Source organism: Xyrauchen texanus, chromosome 25 (assembly GCF_025860055.1).
Source record: "Xyrauchen texanus isolate HMW12.3.18 chromosome 25, RBS_HiC_50CHRs, whole genome shotgun sequence".
NCBI classification, from domain to species: Eukaryota; Metazoa; Chordata; class Actinopteri; order Cypriniformes; family Catostomidae; genus Xyrauchen; species Xyrauchen texanus.
The window spans coordinates 25,510,892-25,532,293 of record NC_068300.1 but is presented as its reverse complement, the minus strand read 5'-3'; the positions used below and the strand labels follow the sequence as shown (position 1 = coordinate 25,532,293).

Here is a 21,402-nt window from a genome sequence, read left to right as displayed (position 1 = left end):
TTTCATTGATACGGTTGTGTGTTTTGTTGATTAGAGTAATTGATGGACAAAAAATAAAATAAATGGGGGTGGTAGGTGGGGCCCCGAACCAATCACAGGGCCCTAAACAAATGTTTATGTTGTTTATTGGGTCGTGCCGGCCCTGACCGCACCAGACAGCCAGCTGATCAACCTTCCACCTGTATGCAGACTCGTCATCATCACGGATGTGGCAGATGACCGTGGTGTCATCTGCAAACTTCAGGAGTTTGACAGAGGGGTCTTTTGTAGTGCAGTCAATCATGTACAGGGAGAAGAGCAGTGGAGAGAGAGAACACATCCCTGAGGAGCACCAGTGCTAATAGAGAGGGTCTCGGATATGAGTTTCCCCAGTCATACTAGCTGCTGCCTATCTGTCAAAAAGCTGGTGATCCATCGACAGATAGGGGTGGGCATGGAGAGCTGGGTCAGTTTGGTTGAGAGAAGTTCATGCATGATGGTATTGAAGGCTGAACTGAAGTCCACAAATAGGATCCTTGCATAAGTCCCTGGTCTGTTAAGGTGTTACAGGATATAATGCTGTGCTATAATGACAGCATCATCCACAGACCTGTTTTGTAGGTAAGCAAACTGAAGGGGGTCCAGCAGGGGTCCAGTGATGTGACTTCATGACCACAGATGTGAGAGAGAGAGTTCTGTTGTCATTAAGTCCTGTAATTTTGGGGATCATAATGATGGTGGACCATTTGAAGCAGCAGGGACGTTCATACTGCTCCAGTGATCAATTGAAGATCTGTGTCATGATGGGGGCCAATTGGTCAGCTCAGACTTTTGGACAGGCAGGTGAAATACAGTCTGGGCCTAAACTTTCCTAGTCTTTGGTTTCCAAAAGAGCCTGCACACATCCTCCTCACAGATCATAAGTGAAGATTGAGTAACTGGAGGGAGGAGTAGGGGGTTTGCAGGAGCTGTTGGTGTGTGTGAAGTGAAGATCAGAGCGGGGGAGGGATATGAGACTGGGCTTTTCAAACCTGCAGTAATACACATTCAGTTAATCAGCCATTAGTTGACACTCTACAGAGCGAGGGTGAGGTGTCGTGTACTTTGTGATGCTTTTCAGGTCTTTCCACAAGATGCAGGATTGTTGGCTGAAAACTAGTTTTTCAGCTCTTCAGAGTAGCTTCTTTTAGCCACTCTGATTTCCTTAGTAAGTTTGTTCCTGGCCTGGTTGTACAATATTTTATCCCCACTTCTGTAAGCATCCACTTTGGCATGATGAAGCAGTCTGAGTTTTCCTGTAATCCATGGTTTATCATTATTGAATGTTAAAAATGTCCTAGTAGGGATGCACATATCCTCACAGAAACTGATATATGATGTCACAGTATCTGTGAGCTAGTCCAGGTCTGTGGCTGCAGCCTCAAAAACACTTAAATCAGTGCAGTAAAAGCAGGCTTGTTGTTCCAGCTCTGCTTCATTGGTCCATCTCTTTACAGTTCTTGCAACAGGCTTAGCTGATTTTAGTTTCTGCTTGTAGGTTGGGAGAAGATGAACCAGACAGAGATCAGAGAGTACTAAAGCTGCACGTGGGAGAGAGTGATATGCATCCTTTACAGTGGTGTAGCAGTAATCCAGTATATTTCTGTCTCTGGTTGTGCATGTGATGTGTTGTTAGTATTTTGGCAGTTCACGGGTGAGTTGAGCTTTATTAAAAAATCTCCCAGAATAATAATAAGTGAGTTTGGGTGTTGTTGCTCCATGTCTGTGATATGATCAGACATTAGACTGTAGCAACGCTGCTTTCATGCACGTTGTGGCAGGATATAAACACTGAATGAACCAGCAAAAGAATGAATGAGGAAAACTCCCGCAGTGAGTAAAAAGGCTTACAGTTGATGAAGAGCACTTGTAAATTAGGACAGCACATCTTCAACACTGTGACATCTGTAAACCAACTTTAGTTGATGTAAAAATATGTTCCACCGCCTCTCATTTTTCCCGATGATTATGCAGCGCTCTGAACAGCAGTTATTTTACTCTTTATGCTGTTTTTTAACAGGATTTTATTTTATTTATTTATTTTTGCAATAATCACAAGGTGATGTTTGGTTTATAATGTATTCACTGTGCCCTCTTGTGAACTTTATTTCACAAATGTATATTTATAGTTACATTTAGGTATTTGATTTACAACTTTATTGCATTTTTGCATTTTTGCATAGATTGATGCAGAGAATATTTTGACAGAAACACTAGTAATGTTATGTATGACCTTGTCTTGTGGAGTGGTGGTGGTGTAGTGGGCTAAAGCACATAACTGTTAATCAGAAGGTCACTGGTTCGATCCCCACAGCCACCACCATTGTGTCCTTGAGCAAGGCACATAACTCCAGGTTGCTCCGGGGAGCTTGTCCCTGCAATAAGTGCACTGTAAGTCGCTTTGGATAAAAGCGTCTGCCAAATGCATAAATGTTAATATGTTAAATGTTACCGTTGCCCCTTTGTTTTCCATTTTTGTCCCTTTGTTATTCCATAGTTTTCACTTTTGTCCCTTTTGTAGCTCCACAGTCTTGTTTTCCCTCGTGTTCACTGTTCATTGTTTTCACCTGCCCTTGTTAATTTGCCTTTTGGTTTCTGTTAATCACCTTGTCATCTAGTTTGTGTTCTGTTTGTTCATTGGCCCCTTTGTCCCATGTTTTTGTATTTATATCCTGTTTTTTTGGTTCAGTCCTTGTCTATCGTTGAATGTTGTTGTTAGCCTAGTATGTGTTCCCTGCCCGAGTTCTCAGTGTTGTTCTCTTCGTGTTTTCAGTTTTATGTTTATTTCCCCACTGAGGGTTTTCCTTTGTGTTTATTGGTTTGACTGTTTAAATAAAGTGAGCTTGCATTTAGATCCGCTGTCCTCGTCTGCTTCGCTGCCTCATTCGTAACAGAATGATAGACCACCACATGGATCTAGCAGCTTGCTCGGCGAATTACCGGCTCCTTTGCCTCAGGCAGGAGGACCGCCCTTTAGAGGACCACGTCCAAGATTTTCTGGAGCTGGCACGCATCTCTGACTTCCCCGACTACGCTCTGGTGGCATTCTTCCGGGGTAACTTACACGAGTCTCTGAGGGAACTGTTGCCGCCGGCGAATGGTTGCTGGACACTCCTCAGTTTCGTGGAGGAGACCTTGCGAGTCAGCGGATCGCCGCTCACTGTGGACGTACGGGAGGATGGTGCTGCCACTCCTCCCACAGTGTTGGTACTCCATTCGCCCGTGGTTCGTCCCTTCACGCCTGCCCTGGTCTGCGAGCCAGAGCCCTCATCTGCCACGGTCAGCGAGCCAGCGCCCACGCCTTCCATGGTGAGCGAGCCTGTCGCCTCAGAAGTCAGTGAGCCAGTGCCTGTCGCTTCAGAGGTCAGTGAGCCAGCGCCTGTAGCCTCGACCGCCCCTGAGCCAGCGCCTGTAGCCTCGACCGTCCCTGAGCCAGCGCCTGTGGTCTTGTCCGTCCCAGTGCCAGTAGCCGTGACTGTCCAAGAGCCAGTGCCAGTAGCCGTGACCGTCCAAGAGCCAGTGCCAGTAGCCGTGACCGTCCAAGAGCCAGTGCCAGTAGCCGTGTCCGTCCAAGAGCCAGTGCCAGTACCCGAGCTTTCCAGAGCTCCGCCTTCCGAGCTTTCCGAGCTTCCCAGAGCTCGGCCTCTCGAGCCTTCCGGGGCTCCGCCTCTCGAGCCTCTCGAGCCTCCCAGGGCTCCGCCTCTCAAGTCTCTCGAGCCTCCCAGGGCTCTGCCTCTCAAGTCTCTCGAGCCTTCCAGGGCTCTGCCTCTCAAGTCTCTCGAGCCTTCCAGGGCTCTGCCTCTCAAGTCTCTCGAGCCTTCCAGGGCTCTGCCTCTCAAGCCTCTCGAGCCTCCCAGGGCTCCGCCTCTCAAGCCTCTCGAGCCTTCCAGGGCTCTGCCTCTCAAGCCTTCCAGGGCTCCGCCTCTCAAGCCTCTCGAGCATTCCAGGGCTCCGCCTCTCAAGTCTCCCGAGCCTTCTATGGCTCTGCTTCTCGAGCCTCCTATGGCTCCTCCTCCGGAGCCCTCCAGGCCTCCGCCTCTAGAGCCTCCTACGGCGCCACTTTCCTCGGCTCCACCTCCCGAGCCTCCTACGGCTCCCCCTCCAGAGCCTTCCAGGGCTTCGCCTCCTGAGCCTCCCTCAGTTCTACCTCCTGAGCCTCCCACGGCTCCGCCCCCTGAGGCCTCTGAGCCTCCAGAGCCTCCTACAGCTCTGCCTCTCGAGCCTCCTACGGCTCCGCCCTCAGAGCCTCCCGAGCCTCCTACGGCTCCGCCTCCCGAGCCTTCCAGTTCACCACCTCTAGGGCCTCCTCCCAGGCCTCCTGACCGGCCCCTGACCTGTGGCCTCCTCCCAGGGCGCCTGACCCTGTTCCTGACCTGTGGCCTCCTCCCAGGCCTCCTGACCCGGCCCCTGACCTGTGGCCTCCTCCCAGGACCCCTGACCCTGTTCCTGACCTGTGACCTCCTCCCAGGCCTCCTGACCCGGCCCCTGTCCTGTGGCCTCCTCCCAGGGCCCCTGACCCTGTTCCTGACCAGTGGCCTCTTCCCGGGCCTCCTGACCCGACCCCTGTCCTGTGGCCTCCTCCCGGGCCCCCTGACGAAGTCCCTGTCCTGTGGCCTCCTCCCAGGCCTCCTGACCCGGCCCCTGTCCTGTGGCCTCTTCCCAGGCCCCCTGACCCTGTTCCTGTCCAGTGGCCTCCTCCCCGGTCCACCGAACCTATCCTTGCCCGGTGGCCAGCTCCCAGACCTCCTGAACCTATCCTTGTCCTGTGGCCAGCTCCCAGGCCACCTGAACCTATCCTTGTCCTGTGGCCAGCTCCCAGGCCTCCTGAACCTATCCTTGCTCTGTGGCCAGCTCCCAGGCCTCCTGAACCTATCCTTGCCCAGTGGCCAGCTCCCAGACCACCTGAACCTTTCCTTGCCCTTTGTGCCCCCAGGACTTCCTGCCTGCCCTCTGTGCCCCATTGGACTTCCTGCCTGCCCTCTGTGCCCCCCCGGATTGCCTGTCTGCCCCTCGTTGCCCCCTGGAATGCCTGTCTGCCCCTCTGTGCCCCCTTGGACTTCCTGCCTGCCCTCTGTGCCCCATTGGACTTCCTGCCTGCCCTCTGTGCCCCCGGTGCCATCATTTTGTTTTCTGTGGGTTCCTTTTTGTCTTTTGGTGTTTTTTCTTTTAGGATCGTCTGGGATCCGATCCTTAGAGGGGGGGCTATGTTATGTATGACCTTGTCTTGTTTTACCGTTGCCCCTTTGTTTTCCATTTTTGTCCCTTTGTTATTCCATAGTTTTCACTTTTGTCCCTTTTGTAGCTCCACAGTCTTGTTTTCCCTCGTGTTCACTGTTCATTGTTTTCACCTGCCCTTGTTAATTTGCCTTTTGGTTTCTGTTAATCACCTTGTCATCTAGTTTGTGTTCTGTTTGTTCATTGGCCCCTTTGTCCCATGTTTTTGTATTTATATCCTGGTTTTTTGGTTCAGTCCTTGTCTATCGTTGAATGTTGTTGTTAGCCTAGTATGTGTTCCCTGCCCGAGTTCTCAGTGTTGTTCTCTTCGTGTTTTCAGTTTTATGTTTATTTCCCCACTGAGGGTTTTCCTTTGTGTTTATTGGTTTGACTGTTTAAATAAAGCGAGCTTGCATTTAGATCCGCTCTCCTCGTCTGCTTCGCTGCCTCATTCGTAACAAGTAAATTATATGTTACTTTGTTTAATACCCATATATCCAGGTTTTGTAAATCACTGAAATAAGCATTTTTCTTTAGAATTGTGAGAGAATCGTGATCTTTATTCGAAGTAACAAAATTGTGATTCTCAATTTATCCAGAATCGTGCGGCTCTTAACACAATATTGCACTATTAACGTCTAGGTTACGGATGTCCTTCGGAAGGTCCTTCCTCAGGGGAATTCGCCAGGGAGGGGCTGTCGTGAGGATCACAAGATCCGAGAACCAAGTCTGAGAGGGCCAATAGGGAACCACTAGAGTGACTTGTTCCTCATCCTCCCTGACCTTGCACAGCACCTGTGCAAGAAGGCTCACTGGGGGAAATGCGTACTTGCGCAGCCCCGTGGGCCAGCTGTGTGTCAGCGCGTCTGCCCCGAGGGGAGCCTCCGTTCGGGCAGTGGGAGGTCTCTCGGGAGGCAAACAGGTCTACCTGAGCCTTGCTGAACCATTCCAAAATCAGCTGGACCGACTGGGGGTGAAGCCTCCAAGCGTCCGCCACCACGTTGAGGTTGCCCGGGATGTGAGTGGCACGCAGCGACTTGAGTAGCTGCTGGCTCCAAAGGAGGAGACAACGGGCGAGTTGTGACATGTGGCGGGAGCGTACGCCGTCTTGGCGATTTATGTACGCTACCGTGGTAGTGCTGTCTGATCGGATCAAGACGTGTTTGCCCTGAATTAGTGGTAGAAACCTCCACAGGGCAAAAGGGACATCCAACAACTCAGTTGATGTGCCAGCGCAGTGGGGCCCCTTTCCAACAGCCCATGGCTGCGTGCCCATTGCACACGCCGCCCCAACCCAATTTGGAGGCGTCAGTAGTGACCAGGACACGTCGGGACACCTGCTGCAAGGGGACTCCTGTCCGCAGAAAGCAGAGGTCTGTCCAGGGTTTGAACATTTGGTGGCAGGCGGGGGTGATGATCACACGGTGCATGCCATGGTGCCATGCTTGTCTCGGGACTCGTGTCTGGAGCCAGTGCTGAAGCTATTCCATATGCATAAACCCCAGTGGTGTGACCGCCACGGAGGACGCCATATGCCCCAGGAGCTTCTGGAAAAGTTTTAAAGGGACCGCTGTGCCCGGCCTGAAGGCGGCGAGGCATTTCAGCACTGACTGCGCTCGCTCATTGGTGAGGTGCGCTGACATTGAAACTGAGTCTAACTCCATGCCGAGAAAAGGGATGCTCTGAACCGGGGCGAGCTTGCTCTTTTCCCAGTTGACCTGAAGCCCTAAACAGCTGAGGTGCCTGAGCACCTGGTCCCTGTGGGTGCATAGTAACTCTCGGAAGTGGGCCAGTATGAGCCAGTCGTCGAGGCAATTGAGTATTCGGATGCATGCTTCCCGAAGCGGGGCAAGGGCTGCCTCTGCGACCTTCATAAAGACGCGAGGGGACAGGGACATGCCGAAGGGGAGGACCTTGTACTGATGCGCCTGGCCGTCGAACGCGAACCGTTGGAAGGGTCGATGTTAAGACAATATTGAGACGTGGAATTACCTTCTGGTCTACCACTGCGAACCAATCTAGATGCCGGACGCAAATTAAAATGTGTTTTTGCTTGAGCATTTTGAACGGGAGTTTGTGCAGGGCCCGGTTGAAAACTCGCAAGTCCAAGATTGGTCGTAAGCCGCCGCCTTTCTTGGGTACGATGAAGTAAGGGCTGTAGAAACCCTTCATCTTGGTTGGAGGGAGAGGCTCTATCGCGTCTTTGAGTAAGAGAGTCGCGATTTCCGCATGCAGGGATTTGGCATGTTCGCCGTGTACTGCGCGGTAAGGCGGTCGCCCCTTTGGGAAGGGGGCCGGAGGCCTGGCAAACTGAATTGTGTAACCGAGTCGAATGGTCCTGGCCAACCAGCGTGATGGATTGGGAAGTGAAAACCACATATCCAAGTTCTGTGCTAGGGGCACTAAGGGGACGATTACTTTTGACGTACCCTGCGGGGCTTCGCAGTGGGGCGGAGCAGGTAATGTGGTGTCGGGAGGCAAAAGCACATCCTGAGGCTCTGGTGCTGAGAGAAGTCTCGAAGCACTTACCTTGCTCTGCACACCCAGCAGGGGGTGGGTTAGTGACTGAGGAGGAGGTCCCATGGAGGCACCCTATAGACTCGTCAAAACCGGCCAGCCGTGCTGGGACTGTTGAGGTGTGGCGGCAGAGTGCCGTGAGAACGGCATTTTGCGGGCCAGGTGACGCAGAGAAAGAGGAAATTGCTCTATTATTGAAAATGTACAGAAAGTACCTTTAACTGAAGGTTCTCTCCCAGGCCCTCCATCGGGGGACGGAGTGGTCTGCTTACCAGCTCCGGAGCAAACGTCTCAGTCTCTGGGTCATCCATCTCAGGACCGCTTTGGAGCCTTTCGGGTCCTCAAAGGAGTTTGTGAGGCGGGGGGCGTGCGCTTCCTGCGGGGCGCTCGATGCAGGGGCTGAGAGCTGGGCCCGGGTTGAGGCGGAGCTGCGCATTTTTTGAAAGCCGCAGGAGGACGCCCTCAGCGAGCAGACGGGGCGTGGCCCATGCTGGCAGCTTTGTGGCGGGGCATGATGTAAGAGATGGCCTCCATCTTCTTCTTCACCGCTGAAGACTGCTGGGCGGAGTTGTCAACAGTGCCGCCGAATAGACCGAGCTGGGAGACGGGGGCGTTTGAGAAAGCGTGTTTTGTGTACCTAGCGCATCTCGACCAGGTCCAGCCATAGATAACGTTCCTGGACCACAAGGGTGGCCTTCGACCGTCATAGTGCTGGCACTGGGACCTTCGTGGCCTCGTGGGGCGTGATCGGTCATTGAGTGCAGTTCCTGCAGCACATCAGGAACAGGACTACCCAAGTGCAGATTTTGAAGTGCCTTGGCCTGGTGGGTGGCAGGAGGGGCCATGGCATGCAAGGCGGAAGCGGTCTATCCGGTGGCACTGTAGGCTTTGGAGGTCAGTAACGACATCATCTTACAGGCCCTGGAGGGGAGCACCGGGCGATCCCACCAGGGTGCGGCGTTCTCGGGACACAGGTGGATCGCAACCGCTCTGTCCACCTGGGGGACCGCCGGGTACCCGGGACCGCTCCACTGTCGAGAGTAGTGAGAGCGGAGGAGTGAGGAAGCCGGTTGGCGGAAGCCGGGGGGGCAGCTGTGAGCGGCGCACAGGTCCAACAGCATACACTCTGAGAGATGAGAAGAACAGTTTTTGTGAATCGCAGCTCGCTGCTCACACAACCAGTTTTTATGTTCCAAGAAAAAAAAACTACATTTGGGGTTTGAACAACATAAGGGTGAGTAAATGAGTGCGTAAAATATTTCTTTAACTGGTGGCTCTTTTTTGAGCACAGGTCTGACAAGGACCTAAAAATAAAATGGTTTCTTTTAAAAGAAGACTCTTAAGAGATGCTGTTCAAAATTTAGAATTAATTAGAGACAAAGAAATTATTGAGAAAATCTTGAATTTATTTTTAATTATTAACTAATAATATTTGTATTAAGAATATATGACACTGTCCTCGCCAAACCTAAAAGCACAATAGTAGTCACAATTCACAGGTCTCATCATGTTCTAGTTCTGATCTGGGTGAAAACGCTCTACTTTGTGTTTTTTTTTTTATAGATAATTTTCATAAAATAGAATTTTATAAAGCTACTTCAAAAGCCTGCCAGATTATTACATTCATTCAGTTCCTTCATGCATCCACACATTTGCTCTTTGTCTTAAGCCTAATTTGCTAAAAATTGCTCTTAATGTTTTCACATTCACATTTAGGGCTGCAACTAACGATTATTTTGATAATCGGCTAATCTAACGATTATTAGAACGATTATTTGAATATTCGGTTAATTATTGCAACAATTAATCATTGGCTCTTAACCGACTTATTGTGCCTCGACATAAAAGGTTGTATTAAACGTGCTTAATAACAATAAAGAAAAAAATCATCTTTTAAAAATATCTGTAAATAACATTCATTGAATAACAAGAAGAAAAATGTGTTAAAAAAAGTTTAATGGGGTTGCAGCATGAAACATTTACATGAATATATAAGGGGGGGGGGGGGTCAAATCAAAAACCTTTTTTGCATTGCAAAATGGGCTGACTACACTCTCACCTTTTTGTTAACATCGATCCATCTTTAACTCACTAAAAAAACTAACTCTCTTCTTAATAGATCTGCGTATTTTATTTACGACAGGATACACACCGTGACACACAGTATATTATGATTCATTACGTCGTGAGTCATCATGTTATAATCTAGCTGCAGCATGTGGGGGCGAGGGATGAGCGTCTTCGTGAATTTTTCATGCGACTAATGTAAGCGGCTCTGACCGCACAGAGAAATGACAAGCTTATTTACACAACTGCTTCCTTATTATTTGAACTTTAATAAAGGATGTATTTAAGATATAATGTGTGTTGTTTATAATTGTGTTTAATTTTTTTAGACGCCCTGACTAATCATTTCAGCCCTATTCACAGATATGAATGACAAACAAATCATGTACTGTACATGACATTTTAAATTCAAACTGGCAAATTTTGCCAAATGGTGAATAGTTTGCACCCTTGGAAATTAATATCGGTCAGTACAACATTTAAATTATAAAATAGTGGTAAAATATTGCATGTTTGGTTAGATACTTACATATCACATGACACTAACACTCTTAAAGTTGCCATGAAATCAAAATTGTTCATTCATACTCCCTCTACTGTAAATATCATACTCTTTAAAGCGAATGTAGTCTTTGAGACTGGCTGGCAGAGGCAGGAAACTGATAAAAACGGGAGCCCTCAGTCGCAAACGCCCCAAACATTCACGGATCTTCAGTCTGCAGAGGTGCTTCAGGCTTCGAGCATTTTCTGAAGATAGCAGAACATTCTGGGTATAATTAAACATTCTAGAATACACTTTAATTTAATCTATCAGGTAACTCATCACTTTCATCATAACATTGAAATATTGAGATCTATACATCAGATCTACTTACAATATAAATTTACGCTGATGATGAAATTTCATACATAGAGCTTTTGTGGATCTCTCTAAAGGCATCAGTGTGAGATGTGACCCAAGACTTACCTTGTATTTTACATATTTCTGGCCACTGTTTCTGCTCAACAAGAACACTCTTCAGTTTGGAGCAGAAACTCACATGATCGACATAATCCAACATAATTCTCAGTACTTGGGCTGAGATGTGCTTGAGCCAGTACACTGTGATCACCTCACAAAACTGCACAAAGATAAGAGTGTTACGACTTGGTAATTGTAACATAAAGGAATATATCACCCAAAATTAAAATGTTGTCAATATTTACTCTTGCTCATGTCATTACAATCCCATACAACTTTATTTATTCTGCAGGCCGCAAAAATAATATGTGTTAAAAAAAATTGTGATCCCTGATTTCCATACAAGGCAGTTGATAGTGACTCACTTTAAAGCTTATTAAAAGCACCCAAAATGTCATAAAAGTAGTCCATGCATGTCTTCTGGAGCCATATGACAGGCTTTGGTGAGAAAAAAACCTCAATATAAGTTGATTAACCTCCACCACAGTTCTCCAGTGTGCATTCCTGGGTGCATGTGAAAAAAGGCTTGTTCACTAACGACTTGAATGGAAATCAGGGATTTTTTTTTTTTTTAATATATCCTTTTGTGTTCTGCAGAATAAATTAAGTCATATAGGGTTGGAATCACATAAGGATGAGTAAATTGTGACAAAATGTTCATTTTTGGGTAAACTATTTCTTCTAAAACATCAGATCATACCCTTTGAAAATAATACATTTGTGTTTATACCTTTAAAATCTATTTGCAGAGCTCAGAAATACAGTAGAGAAAAACTGGCCTTACCACCACATCTTTAATTACAGTAGCGCTCCATCCCTCATAGTCCACAGGCACATGTGAGGCCTGACCATAAGGACAGTCAAAACAGCGTTGCACATCATAACCATTATTGAGGAGCATGCGCAACATCACCTCATCCTTTAGTGCATACTGCAGAGCAGAGGGGAAGTGTGTAGTGTTGACACGGGAGTAGTAGTTGACATTTGCACCGTATCGCAGCAGAGTGTTAATGAGCTCATAGTTGCCCAGCCGCATGGCCACCTGCAGGCAGTTGACAGGGTCCTGATTTGGCATGGCCCCAGCCTCCAGAAGCAGCCGTGCTGACTGCACGTCACTGTTTGATACGGCAAAGAACAGTGCTGACCTGCGCTCATCGTCATAGTTCTTGCGCACTCTCGGGTGCAGCATGAAGTTCGGGTCGAAACCGGAACTCAGGAGCAGCTCCAGGCACTGAGAGTGACCACCTGCTGCTGCGGAATGTAATGGGCTCATACCACTCTCTTTTATAACCTCCTTTTTTGTTACTGGTATCAGTTGCTCCAGTGCTCTGTGAAATCAGAGAGAAGATGGATAGAGAATTGTGTCAATGGAGACAAAAGAGTGTAAGATTTTAAACAGATTTGCATGAACCAAAGGCCCAATCAATTCTAGGAATTAAATCGTAGAGGGGCTCAGCCCCCAATGACACTATAAGATGTGTGCGTTTAATGAATTCCAATCTGTTGTAAATAAATAAAAGGAAATGACAAATGCATATATCAAGCTAGCCAGCTAATATTTATTCAGAATCTTGTCATTTTCTACATGGAACAGGGTTTAAATGGGTAAGGAGGAGGCTGGAATTGGCTGAACAGTCAAAATAATGATTAATAAAAACGTAAAAAGACACAAACATAAACACACACGTCAGCTGTGTGTGGCTCTCTCTCTCCAGAACAGCCACATCCGGCTTGGCCTTATCCCTCTCCTCGGCTGATTAACCCAAATGGGGTCCGGCACTGCGCACTCACGGCCCGGCCCCGCCCTCCTCCTCATCACACTATAATAAGCATTTATAGTGTTATAAAAATAACCAAAACCCCTTGAAGGATATAGACAAACCATATATTATTGTAACTGTCTATTTATTGGCAACATGCTTCATCTGTCATAATCATTCCTCTTTTTTGTTCTCCATTTATTAACTAAAACTATTGAAAACTAATCAATCATTTAGCAAATTCTAGTTTAAAGTTATATCCAGCATTACAAAAACCTATTACTTTAATAAATGCCACATTTATTTAGTGGATTGAATTAACTCCAACAGTCAACAGATGATGTCGCTCTGTCTGACATTAACTCGTAACTCAAGTCTTTTGAATATGTTCACCAACATTTTATTTTTTTCAGATTTGTTCACAGACCTGTTATGTCAGTTATTAAACCACCACTGATAAAGCACCAAGTTGTTTATGACCGAAACAAGTCTAATTATACTTTATAAAAATGTGTGTGTCTACAAATGACTAAATTCAGAGATGAAATAAATTCTGATAAATTCTGATTGCCGCAAGCTGATAGGTTCTTTGAACTTGAAATCTGTTAGCCAATCAGCTCGCTCACATGCATTATGTCAAGCCAATCGGCTCATTATGCCATTTAGCCAAGCAGGCTAAAGCAAACCTAGCTAGCATACACTCAGTGCACAAGGCTCTTTGGGGCAGCAGCAGTACACAAGTCTTGGTGGTAGATCTTGTGTTTTCGAAATTGTGCAGCAGCAGCTGCAACTTTGATCTCCTAAGTGACTGACAATACACATACAATAAATTAACAAACAGACATTTGTCCCTACACTCCACAGAGTGAATGAGTGGAAAGTTCCTTTTTAATCTGTTCTCTCTCTACATTTTTCTTTTCTCCCCCTATCCATTCTCTTTCGACTCGAATAGTCGAATAATTTTCATACAATAATGATTGTATGAAAATATACGCTGCATCCGAAAAAACATTGCTTTAAAGAATGTTCAATTTGCTGATTTGAATACAATAGCAGATGAGAACCCAAAAAAGGACCCAAAAGAGTCATAAAAGTATATCCATGCAAATTGCGCATCATATTCCAGGTCTTCTGAAGGTACAACAATCCAAAATGTAAGTTATTGTACAGTGAAAATCTTGACTTCTTCCATGCCTCTCCTTTAATCATGAGTTCATGATAGAAGTGTATGGTTGTGTTCACGCATGTGTTCAACTATTTAGTGTTCTTTTTGCTTTTAAAATGTGTAAGAATGAACTATTGTGAATGAGCTTCTCTCGATGCAGGCCAACTTATGAATGTGCAAAGGAGAGCTATGGCGGAAGTCAAGATTTTCACTGTAAAACAACTTAAATATTAGGCTGTCTCTTGCCAAAAGCTTCTTATGCCTTCAGAAACACTTAATTTTTTTAGACGCTCTGACTAATCATAATCACACTGATGCAAACTTTAAGCTTTAAAGTGAGTCACTATCAACCGCTATTGTATTGATGGCAGCGAACAGAACATCCTTAAAACCCTTCTTTTGTGTACCACAGAAGAAAGGAAGTCATACAACTTCGGTGACAGAATTTTAATGTTTCGTTGAACTATTCCATTAAGCATAAAGGCCTCACTAAATATTGTTTTAGATTTATGCTTAAAACAAGAAAAAACTCTTTGCTTATGTCATAAGAAAAATAAACTTAATTCAAGATATATTCTCTACATATCATAATACCTTATGCAATTTTGCTTCTTGTTTTACAGATCTTTAGATATTTTTATTGAAAAATGTTTTTACTGAAGAAAAAGTTTTTTTTTGTGTGTGTTTGTTTGTTTTCCAGGGAAGGCTGAACACTGCACTGAATAACCCATTACTTGTGTGTCACTCACAGCAGATGTCCACGGTAGGCTACACGATGGATGGGGAGATGGCCTGTGTGTGTGGGCATGTTGGGATCGGCTCCGTACTCCAGCAGCAGTGCAATGATATCAGGGTTTCCAGAGGCTGCTGCGTCAAACAAAACTGAGGGTGAACTAGGAGTGTTAGGCTTGGACCACACACTGGCCCCTGAAAACGAATGAAATATGACCATGAACTCCATAATATAAAGGCAGTTGACACTTTTGCAGTGTGGCATGAACTAAAAAAGATTAAAATAGTGAACAACTATTAAGAAATGGTGATCAGTTACAGCACCTTAAATGTACGCTTTTTTATACACATACAAATTTTGAGGTAATGAATATGTTATGAATCAACTACCTATATAACAACATGATAATTCCTATCATTACATTATCTATCAAGTAGATCTGTCTGCTATGAGTAGCATAAACTTTAATAAACTTTATATCACTAAGGCAGGTAATGAATTTCTATCCACAAACACACATCTAAAAATTACCTTTCTGAAGCAGAACCTCTACAACGTTAAAATGTCCAGCTTGTGCAGCAAGTCCTATAGGAGTATGTTCACAGGCATCAATGGCATTTGGGTCAGAACCAGATTGTAGGAGCAGATATACAAAGTTATCCAAGCCGAGCACAGATGCTTCATGCAAAGCGGTTCTTTGGAGACTCCCTTTTTGGTCCACGGTGGCATTGTAGCGTAGCAGCAGTAGAGCCAAGTCATACTGGTCATTATTTATGGCTGATTTCAGAATAAGAGACAATTCATACAGTATCTTAATCAAACTTGATGGAAAAAAAATGCAAACTTATGTATTCTCTAAGGTATTTTAAAGGGGTAGTTTACACAAAAATGTTAATTCTGTCATAATTTAATCTGTTGTTGTTGTTGTACCAAACCTGTATGACTTTCTTTTCTTTGTGGAAAACAAAAAGTGATATTAGCCTCAATCACATTTAATTTCAGAGTATGGAAAAAATCCTGTATAACATCAAGAAAGAATGTTGTACAGGTTTGGAATAACATGAGGGTGATTAAAGCTAAAGCATGTCATATTAAACTGAATTGCAAAAATAAACTTTGTTTTCAAAACTGCTTTTCTGAATAGCACAGTGTTCCACACCTGCAACCAATGCCGACTCATCATCATCATTTTTGCAATCAGGGTCACAGCCATTCTGTAGCAGGAATGTGGCATTCTCTCTAAGACCATGAACAGCTGCAAGAAACAACGGAGTCTCCCCTCTCAAAGTACGGCACTGCCCTGACCCCTGAGGAGATGCTGAATATGGAATTCTGATTAGCAATTATTAAACAATTTCTCTGTCTTAGTGAGATTAAATGTATGCACATCATAATGCAAATACAGAGCATCTCCTTTACCTGCATAAATGATTTCAAGAATGCTCCTCTTCTGCTGTACTGCAGCCACGTGCAGTGGGATCCAGCCCCTACTGTCTGCTTTAGACAGAGCCTCCTTACACTGCACCAGCATCTTCAGAGCTTCCTCATTACCTGACATTAGACATGAAAGAGAACAGCACGCACATTCCATTCATTCTGCAGCTCTTGTATTTGAGCACTGATAATTTTGATGGTGATCTGAGAGAATTCAGCTCCTACCAGCCTGTATAGCAGTGAAAATTTCCTCGTGGTCTATGCAGTCTAATAGTTCACTAAGGCACATGACAGCAAAGTGTTTAATTATATACTGTAGTTATCCATAGAGATAGATAATACAATATTAAATGCAGAGTGATTTAGCTGTACCTGTTTGATGAATCAGCATGTTTGCTGTACTCCAACAGACTTTGCTCAATCATGTACTGAGTGGCCTCATCCTCGTCCAAATCATCCTCTGCAGCATCATAAACCTCCTCCATGATGAACTACTAAACTCTTAATTGGCATCCAAAAATCAGAATGTCAATACGATTTCCCCCCCTAATGTGACCCCTTTTATATTGTGTTTTTGTTTAGTTTTTCCACAGGAACACAATAAACTGACTGGTCATATGTAGAAAAAGACAGTATGCCTATATCATTATAAATGTTTTGAGATAATAGTATGACAGCACATCAATGTAGTTTGACTGTTGAAGTAAACATTATGGTATGACTTTATTTATTAGAAACAAACTGTAACGTACATGCGTACAAGAGCTGGTTCATAATAGCCATATGTAGAAGCTGAAAATATCTGCTCTAGTTCTACCATGCTGGGTTGGATTTCAAGAGAATGTACGAGAAACTACACTGTTGTTGCATTACAAACCAATAGGCTGCTGCAAAGAATGGCCCTTTTAGTGCAAGGATTAATGTCCAAACATCACAAGACACTAATGATGATAAAATAATTACATTGACACTATTTTGAAAACATGCATTACTCCATCCCATGCAAAATTTGATCTAGATTTCCACAAAATGTCCAGGAAGAGAAATCTATTTATATAATTAAAAGGCAAATGATCATTCTACCTTAAGGCAACAGGAACTGCTGCTGTTTTTCGTGGCAGTTGTATCTATACTGTGTTTTTGGTCGCTTTACACTCTCACACCTATTTATATCCATGTGCAGTTAAAAATATACGCTCATGGGGCCTGGGCCAGCCAACCAACACCTGGCTTTGACCTTCTGCGTGGCACTCGGTTTTGCAATTCTACCCAACCAGACAGCTGACTTAAGAATGAATCTTATGCAATGGGCCACGCTTTCTTTTTTTGAGCTCTTTAAATTACTTGAAAACAGCACATATAAGGAATAATAAGGATAAAAAAGTAAGCTCAATCGACCCTCGAAAATGAGGTATGAGTTGGAATTATATTTTGTGGTAATCAACATTATGCCACGAATGTTGTCGATTGAGCTCAACTTGTATTGAACCAGGAATATTCCTTAAAGAGGAACAGAAAGCTGTCCATTGACTAAAGCAATCCCCCAGAAAGAGACACAGTTTAAAAGGATAGTTCACCCAAAAATGAAATTTTCAGCATTTACTTACCGGCATGTCATTCCAAACTCTTATGACTTTCTCTCTTTGGTGGAACACATGAGGAGAAATTTTTAAGTATAGTGGATTTGACACTGCTCTATCCCTTACAATAAAAGTTAATGGTAAGGCTGCTGGTACCTAACATCTTATGTGTTTCACTCAAGAGACAGCTTACAGGTTTGGGAAAACATGAGGGTGAGAAAATAATGACATCATTTTCCATTTTGAGTCTGTTTCTTTAATGTCAGTGATTGTTTTTTTTTTGAAGATATTTAAAGATGAATCAACTGTACAGATATGTTTTTAATAGAAGTAGCTCAACAGTGAAACATCATAAAGCCATATGTATGAACAGAAAGGTAAGAAAAGTGCTGGATCAGAAGTCAAAGGTTTCAGTGTTAATAATCCAGTTGACAAAGCAAAGCCACACATCTCTTGATCCAGTGCTGAGGGTGCTTGCTGATAAGGAGCATACTGATGACAAGGTTGGTTGCATGGCCAGTGGTGGACAGTGTCCATATATGCTCACTGTTGTTGTAGAGGGGACACACATAGATTTTGTGGGACTGCTCCATTATCCTCTTGTCCACTAAAGACAGGTTAGAAGAGTTTACTGTTCATTAAGGAACTACAAGTCTATGAAGTGACAGAATGGACGTAATTATTCATCAAATAACATTGATTTGATCTCTCACAGTAACTGCATCAAAGTGAACTTTGGGAGACTGTTCAGCCAACACTCCACTGAATGGAAGAACACATTTGAAGGGACAATAATTTTATTATTTACTCACCCTCATGTTGTTCCAACCACATGACTTTCATTCTTACATGGAACACAATTCGACAGAATGACAGTCTCACTCAACATTCACTTTCATTGCATCCTTTTTCCATGCAATGAAAGTAAATGGTGATCCACTGAAGTATGTCATACCATTTTTGAACAACTTGAGGGTGAAATAATGATGAGAGAATTTTCTTTTCTTTTTTGGTGAAAAAATGTGATTTTCTCAAAAATGTTCGTTTCTTAATTACATTAGGTCAAACATGGAAAATACTCTTGTCTTTTCTTGTCCTGCCAAGCTCCATCCAGAAAAAGGCCATGAATGTACACTGTTAACCCATAGTGTAGTATATACGGTAAATAACTGTAAAATGAACAGTAAATTACTATAATATAACCATACAGTATTTAACTGTAATATACATTGCATCATGGGTAATTTCGGTGACATCACTCATTAATAACAGTAAATTACTTTTATCTAATTAATACAGTAAAAACTTGAACTAAATACAGCAAATGACTGCAGATGTTTATCAGCGAAAAACCCACAGCGTCTTTTCCTGAGGGGTTAACAACTTTCTGTGTTCATACTCGTATTTTTTTTTATTCATAAATCCCGATAATTATTTGCATAAACACGCACATAGACAGGCTCCGTTTGATCTCAGAGCATTTCTAGAGGAAAAATGTGCCGTCAGTGTTTATTATGAAGTACACACAGACACAACTGCAGTTAGACTAAGTTTAACTAGGAAACTTGCCTCTGTAATAGTCAAAATTATAATGTTTGGTATTAGTAGCAAGATAAATTGTAACGATAATGAACTGAAATCTTGGCTTTGTCTCTCTCGGCCTCCCTTCCGCGATATGCAGAAAGGGACAGCGAACACCCCCCCGCTCAACTTTTGGGCCAGTTGCTATGTAAAATCCCGGGCCGATTTCTCTTCCCAGTCTAGCCCTGCCTGAACTCCAGTATTTAAGGTTCTGATTGGTTGTTGTTGTAGTAACCGATGCATGAGCTGTAAAGGCACAGCCCTCTTCCGGAAAGCGGTTGGGGAGCAGCAGCTCATTTGCATTTAAAGAGACACACACAAATCAGAATGTTTTTGATTCCATGCAAAAAGAGTTATTTATAACATGGTATAATAAATGATCCATGGGCTAGTTTGAGCTGAAACTTGACACATTCTGGGAACACCTGAGTCTTATATTACATCTTCTAAAAAGGGTTATAATATGTCTCATTTAAGTGGTCTACCGCCACTTAAAGGAGAAAACATGATCACTCATGCCAGGGCTCCTTCTACAAGGCAGCTGTATTCCCTATTTAAGTGGTGTGTGTTCGCTAAGTGCTGTTCTTCCCATAGCGAAGACCCCCAGAGATGCACATTCGGGTCAGTTCTTTCCTTCCTACAGGAGAAGCTGAAGAGGCAGCTTTCCCCCTTGACCCTGAAGGTATACGTAGCTGCTATAGCAGCACACGACGACACAGTTGAAGGTAATCCCTTGGTAAGCACTACCTGATCATCAGGTTCCTGAGAGGCTAAACCCTCCTAGGCTGCACCTCTTTCCCTCATGGGACCTCTCTGTGTTCTTGCTGGGCCTTCGAAAGACTCTCAAGTGATTCTGAGACCCCGACTGTGCTACATGCCGAAGGTTCCCTCGACCCCTTTTAGGGATCAGGTGATGAGCTTGCCAGCTTTAGACACTCTGAGCTGCTCTTTGTCTGCTTTGGTGGACAGCGGAAAGGGAACGTTGTCTCCAAACAGAGGCTTGCCCACTGGATCGTGGATGCTATTGCATTGGCCTACCAGACCCAGGCCGTGCCCGCCCCCTTGCTGGTTTTAGCACACTCTACAAGGTGTGTGGCATCCTCTTGGGCACTGGTCAATGGCACCTCTCTGGCAGACATCTGCAGAGAAGCAGGCTGGGCAACACCCAATACCTTCGTGAGATACAATCTCCGGGTTGAGCCGGTTTCGTCCTGTGTTCCAACAGGTAGAGTTTGGTAATACGGAACAGCTGGCCAGGTGTAACGCTTGCATATAACTCCTTTCTCCTCCCCTGAAGCGAAAACGTGTGCTTTTACCCCAGTTGAGTTCACGAAGTCGTGGACCCTGGATGTCCTTCCTCCCTAGCCCTGTGGTTGTGAATTTGGTGGAGGAGTTCGTAGCCAGACCCACTATGGGTACTGTACTAGAATAGGTGCTCCACTGGTGCCGATTACTCCGGTAACCCCTGTGATGTATTTTCCACGGTATGGTCTCCCCTGTCGGGAGACCCGCATCTCCCTTGGGTAGAGCTCTCTCTGCCCCCAGTCGCTGGGTTTGTAGAGCTCCTCCCCTTCGAGGCAGGACCTACCACCTTGCCTCTTCCATGTGCGGCTGGTGAGCCCATGTGTCGTATTGCCACATGTTGACCTCCCCTTTTGGGCAGGATGTGGTCTCCGCAGGGTCTTTTCGCCTTGAAAGAATAGGAAAGGAAAAGAAAATCTTCCCCGATGCATATAAAAGCATTAGATGGCCCCAGAAGAATCGAATACTCTGTGAAGAGAATACATAGAGAGAAATGGCCACGGCTGGCGCAGCCTCCTCCCATGCTAGTTACATCGCTTCCTCCCTCAGGGATGTGGGGAACTACATGATGTCTTTTGGGGCATTGATGGAGGTTACATGCAGTCTGATGCACCTGCTATTACGCATGCAGCAGCTTGCTTGCACCTGAATCAGCAGTTCACGTAACATGGTTCAGCTGTTGTGGCGTTTTTCTATTGGGAACCCTAGTGTCACTACATTGACACAACGTCGAGTGAGTGACAGAATGGGAATGTCTCGGGTACTGTCGTAACATCTGTTTCCTGATGGAGGGAGTAAGGGAATAAAATAGGGGGCATTTATCAAAAAAGTTTGAGAACCACTGTTCTAATTCATTGCATACAGGCCAGTAACAATACCAACTTCTTATGAATGTGCTGTCTTTGTTTATATCATGGGTGCTTGACAAGGAATGCGCTATATACACAGTAATAGGATGCAGATGCTGCCGGAGAAAAAACTCAGAAATAAATTGCGCTTGACCCAGCTCATCAGTGCATTGTGCGCATAATTTTGCCAAACCCACTTGTACCTAGACTTAGCGCATGCTT

At 44.8% G+C, this 21,402-nt stretch overlaps 1 protein-coding gene across 1 annotated transcript; it reads right to left on the bottom strand.

Annotated features, from left to right (window-relative positions):
• Window positions 1–9,732: 9,732 nt before the first annotated feature.
• asb14b (ankyrin repeat and SOCS box containing 14b) lies at window positions 9,733–17,019 on the bottom strand. Its single transcript, XM_052092255.1, has 10 exons — window positions 16,953–17,019; window positions 16,242–16,370; window positions 16,095–16,147; window positions 15,855–15,986; window positions 15,595–15,753; window positions 14,967–15,212; window positions 14,452–14,629; window positions 11,562–12,105; window positions 10,784–10,937; window positions 9,733–10,563 (listed from the first exon to the last, which is right to left on the bottom strand). Exons 2-10 carry the CDS (start codon window positions 16,352–16,354, stop codon window positions 10,385–10,387), a joined length of 1,758 nt encoding a protein of 585 aa, XP_051948215.1. The 5' UTR covers window positions 16,355–16,370; window positions 16,953–17,019; the 3' UTR covers window positions 9,733–10,384.
• Window positions 17,020–21,402: the final 4,383 nt, after the last annotated feature.